This window comes from Podarcis gaigeae, assembly GCF_964106915.1.
Source record: "Podarcis gaigeae genome assembly, chromosome: 15".
Lineage (NCBI taxonomy): Eukaryota > Metazoa > Chordata > Lepidosauria > Squamata > Lacertidae > Podarcis > Podarcis gaigeae.
Window position 1 is genome coordinate 20,483,800 of NC_139692.1, and position 4,716 is coordinate 20,488,515.

Sequence of the window (4,716 nt, forward strand, 5' to 3'; positions counted from 1 at the left end):
AGTCAATAGAGCTGGTAAGCTTGTTTGCGCAGGAGAAATGTTTTAGTCATGAGGAATAGTAAGCATTACAAACTTCGGTTCTCCCCCCCCCCACCACCACCTTTGTTTATTTTTATGAGCTTTCAGAATGGCATGCTTCACTGGATAAAGCACACATGTGCCTCCTTTCAGTTGTGGTTTTATTAATGCCTTATTCTCATGGCACACAAAAAAGCAAACACATGAGTTCAGTAGCCAACACACCCAGCTGGAGCAGCCAGTTAATGCACCAGCAGAAAAGGGGATACAAATCTCCAAGAAAAGAGGGTGCCAATTTGCATATGGTAACTTAGAGGCAGTCCATACCTCGTCTTAATGTGGACTGTGAACCCCTCGTGCCTCTTTTAATTCCCCCTCGTTTGTGCAGTGTTTTCCTCCAACTACTAATGTCCCACACTTTCTCTTCCCTAAATCCCTGTGATTTGAAAATCCAAAATAGCTATATTGATTGCATAGGGAATCTCTGGATTTAGGGAGGAGAAAGTCTGGGACAGCGGGAGTTAGAAGAGAATGCTGCATGAACAGGGGGAGAATTAAAGGATGCGCAAGGGGTTCACAATCCACATCAAGTTGAGGTATGGATGGGCCCTTGCTTCTACAGTATTCCTAAAACTCAGGAATAATTACTGTGCTGCCGTTGAAATAGGAACACAATTCATCTCACCATAGCGGGAAGAGGTTGAGGTGGCTTGTGTGCTTGCCCAATCTGCTAACATATGCCTCATAATTTGGGGCATGGTGGGAGCTCACACGCATGAAGGGGGCTGTATCAACATTGGCACTGCCACACTGTCGCCAGCTTCTTTTTTCAGAATCCCACTAACTTGAGCTCCATGGACCAAATAGGCAAAACTAACCCATTGCAATGAGTGGCAGTACCCTTGTTGCCGTGACAACTCGAGCAATTGTTGGCTGCTGCTGCTGCTGGCAGAACCAATGGGAGCAGCTCAGCCCAATCAGATTGACCAGAATGCCCGCCAGGCGCTCCGCTCCCTTCTGATTGGTCAAATGAACATCCTATCTTCTTGCCTCTCAGAGTCTTGAAAGAGTATTAGTGAGGTACAGAGGTCCACAAGCATATAATTCTCAGGATTATTTATTTTTTAAAAAACCAATTTATACATTCAGAGCATGAGGCTTAACAGTTCAAACACACACAGAGAGAAAAAATGTTGATCCAAGTCAGTAGGCATACAATAGGACAGGGGCTTTTGCCAAATTTTTTCTGCCAGTGGGCATGTTTGGAATATTTTGAGCAAGTGCCATGGACACCAGCCACAAAATGGCTGCCCTGGGGGCATGGCATAAAAAAATGGCTGCCGCGGGTGCGTGGCATAACACAAAACGGCTGCCTCATTTAAAGGATGAGAAAAAGATACAGGACCCCACAAAGCCCCCTTCCCCAAATCAGCTGTCCAATCCTGACATCCAGTGAAATGTGTGCATGTTGAAGGGGGCATGTTCAATGTGGGAGAGGACATTGCTGAGGGATGTTTTAGGGCTGTGGTTTCTCCTCACAGCCCTTTCCTTCAGTTGCTGGCTGTTCTTGGTGTGTTATTTTCACCTCATTGATTTTGGCCTTCACCTCCTTTCCTGTCCGCGGAGCTTCTATACTCAGGATGCCATCATGGGTCACGGTAGCTTTGACCAACAGAGGGTCAACATCAAGAGGGAGGATATAGGTCCTGGTGAACTCCCGGGATATGAAACCATGCCGATCTGCCTTCTGTGGGTGCTGAGCTGTCACCTCCAGGAGATTGTCCACTGTGCGGACAGCAATCTCATCTGGCGTGAACTGACAAACGTCGAGGAACACTTGGAATTTGTGGTCGTTGAGGTTGACCTCTGAGATCCCTCGGTCCAGCTGCTTATTAATCCGAGGTCTAATGTAGTAGCCATGGTACAATGTGGGGGACAGGATTTCCCCTGGGGAAACACCTAAAAGGGAGAATGGACAATTACAGATTATGCCACACTTGAGTACAATTAAAATAATAAGAATAATAGAAGCGGATTTAGGTTCAGTGCCAAAGCAAGGTATGTGTTCTTAGTGCATTGTTTACTTATGTAGAAGTAAAAGGGTCAGTCCATTGACTGCCCCTGCATACACATAGCTGTAGTGCCAACTTCTTAATTGGAATCAGGCCCCAAAGTTTCGTCAACCAAACTTTACAATAAAGGTTGCTCTCCATAGCCCCCTGATAGCTTGCAATGGTGAGCTGTGCGGCCATCATGAGATGGAGAGTAAGGTCTTTTTTGAGAAAGGTCCATAGTATCCAGGTCAAAGAGTGGCAAAAGAGCAGGCTTGCCTCATATAAACCAGCCATATGTTCAATAAGCTGCCATGCTAAGGAAACTTGGCAAACTCAGCATTTTGGAGTTCCTGATGTATTTCTTTTGGAGGGTTCATTTATTTCCCAGATTCTATGCATTCTCACTCTCCTTACACTGGAGCCTTCCTCTCCTGCTTTGCCTTCTCTTCCCTACCCAAAGGCATCATCACCTACCATTGCCCTAGGCCTGATCCTGCCCAGCCATTTTGCCAGGCCCAGAAGCAAGAGAAGCACATGGCAGCCGACTGCAGTCTGGAACAGACAACAAAAGCCCTTTTATGCAACACAGTCATCCCACCGGCTTCTCTCTGGGGGCTTGCAGCTTTTCGCTCTGTTCAGCGCTGAATGGTTTACTGCTGCCTTCTGCATTCTTTCTCCTCTAACAGCCACTGCAACTCCAGCCGGGCTTTGTGCACAACCCACCAGCTCAGCTTTTCACCAGTTTTAACGGAGTTTGCAAAAAAATAAAAATAATCTCTGGCTGGCATCGTTCCCCTCCATGCTGCTCTGTGCCAGCCACGTTCCATAAAATGTCCTGGATCCGTGTGGAGAAAGAGAAGGATCTCGTTCCCGGCTGCCAGCAGCTTTGAGAGGGCTCCCTCACCAGCTGGAAGTCTTTTTAACTTCTTGCAAAACAGAAGTAAAGCCAATTGACCCATATGGTCTCAGCTTCATGGGTTGTTCCTCCTTTACACCTGGGAGGCTGTCTCTCTCTTTTGCATTGTGTGTGGTTACAAATAGCTTGGTTGTAACATATTGGCTTGTTTTTTCTTTTAAACCCCCCCCCCCCGCCCAAAAAAAACCTTGCCTTACAGTATAACAAACCCATGCATCCCTTTATGTTGGTTGATTCTGTTGCTGACCTTTGGGCGCACATATTGATTTTAATGACCACAATATTAATGGACTAAAACATATTAAGGATTTGGAGATGTGCTTCAAGATATGTTTCCCCATCCCAGGGGATATGGATATATAGTTTCATCATCCCAGGCGATACAGAGAGAGTGTGTGTCTATAGCTATGCCTCTATAATTCTATTTAGCACAGTGAATGCATGGCAATGCCTTTAGTTGCAATCTGACTGCGTTATACATTAAGAATTGAATGAACTCACTTTTTAGAGGATTGATTTGTGTTTTCTATAATCTCAGACCGCAATCCACTGTACCACTGAACCCAGAAAAGCTTATTTCTGGGCAAACAAGCACAGAATCAGATTATCAGCACTTGGGGGAAACACACTGAGAAACAGTTCTGATTGTAGGAATAATCTAAAAAACAAAACCTAAAAGGTTTCCAATAGAGAGGTTGTTTCCAGATGGGGTTTTTAATATTATAAATGGGTCACTGAGATATCGCGAACAGGTTTTTCCTAAGAAAGGGGAAATTTGGATTAAACAGCAGGAAATATGGGGTGGCATTTTCATGCAACGATGCTGTTTGGATACTGCAAGAAATTTCACATGCATGAAGAACAGCAATCCTATAATACACACTCACTTGGAAGCACCTTCAGTCTCATCAGACCCATGAGGAAGGTAGTCAGTGCCACACACTGGTGCCCCACTGTGCCTTTGTTCATGCGTTCAGGGAGGCAAAAGTGTGGTAAAAAGGGGGCTTCAAACACTCTTTCCGTGCAAGCTCACGAGAACATTTCTACAATTGCAAAATGTGTGTTATTCTTTGTTTCGTAATCACAATTCCATAGGATTTGTAACTCAGTCTAACTCAATCTAACTCAATCGCTGAGTTAGAATTACCAACCTTGGATTGTTTGCAATCTACTGTGTGCAAATCAAAGGGAAACGCTACTGGCCAGTCATTTTTCTTACCTTCTCCGAAGTTCTGGTCGTAAATCTTGCTGGGGTTGGCAAACTCGTACTCCGCGCTCATGGGGTAGGCGTGAGGGACAGTGCGCTCTGCCATGGTCTTCGCTGGAGGAATGGACCTCTTTGACTACCTGTTTCTGTGTCTCCTTGTGAAGGCTGCAGTCTGATTGCGACGTTTTCCTGGGGCAAATTCCATGGGGTGGGGGAGCAAGTGATAAAATATGGACCAAAATAGATAGGCAGGCCCTGGAACGCCAAGCCCCCAATGATGACCAAAGAGCTCCTTGCTGCATTCCACCCGAGAGGCATCTTTTCGCTGTGCAGCCCTCTAACAACGCAGTTGCAGCTGTTAGAAATGTCAGAAATTTGCGATTCTCCCAAGCAGGCCGTGTTGTGGGACAACTGGATGGGAAGCGACATGGATGAAATGAAGAGCTGGCTGTAGCCACAGGCAGTGTCCTCTCCTCCAGCTCCACTGTGTTCTCCATGACTCCCTCACGGAGTCCATCCAC

At 45.9% G+C, this 4,716-nt stretch overlaps 1 protein-coding gene across 1 annotated transcript; it reads right to left on the reverse strand.

Moving 5' to 3' along the window:
* Positions 1-1,119: 1,119 nt before the first annotated feature.
* HSPB2 (heat shock protein family B (small) member 2) lies at positions 1,120-4,403 on the reverse strand. The gene is made up of 2 exons (XM_083714169.1): positions 4,208-4,403; positions 1,120-1,977 (listed from the first exon to the last, which is right to left on the reverse strand). Exons 1-2 carry the CDS (start codon positions 4,299-4,301, stop codon positions 1,535-1,537), a joined length of 537 nt encoding a protein of 178 aa, XP_083570295.1. The 5' UTR covers positions 4,302-4,403; the 3' UTR covers positions 1,120-1,534.
* Positions 4,404-4,716: the final 313 nt, after the last annotated feature.

Coding starts and splice junctions, on each gene's coding strand:
- HSPB2 (XM_083714169.1), bottom strand. CDS start 4,301: ATGGCAGAGCGCACTGTCCCTCACGCCTACCCCATGAGCGCGGAGTAC. Junction 1,978..4,207: donor CGACCAGAACTTCGGAGAAG/GTAAGAAAAATG, acceptor TCTCCCTTTTAG/GTGTTTCCCCAGGGGAAATC.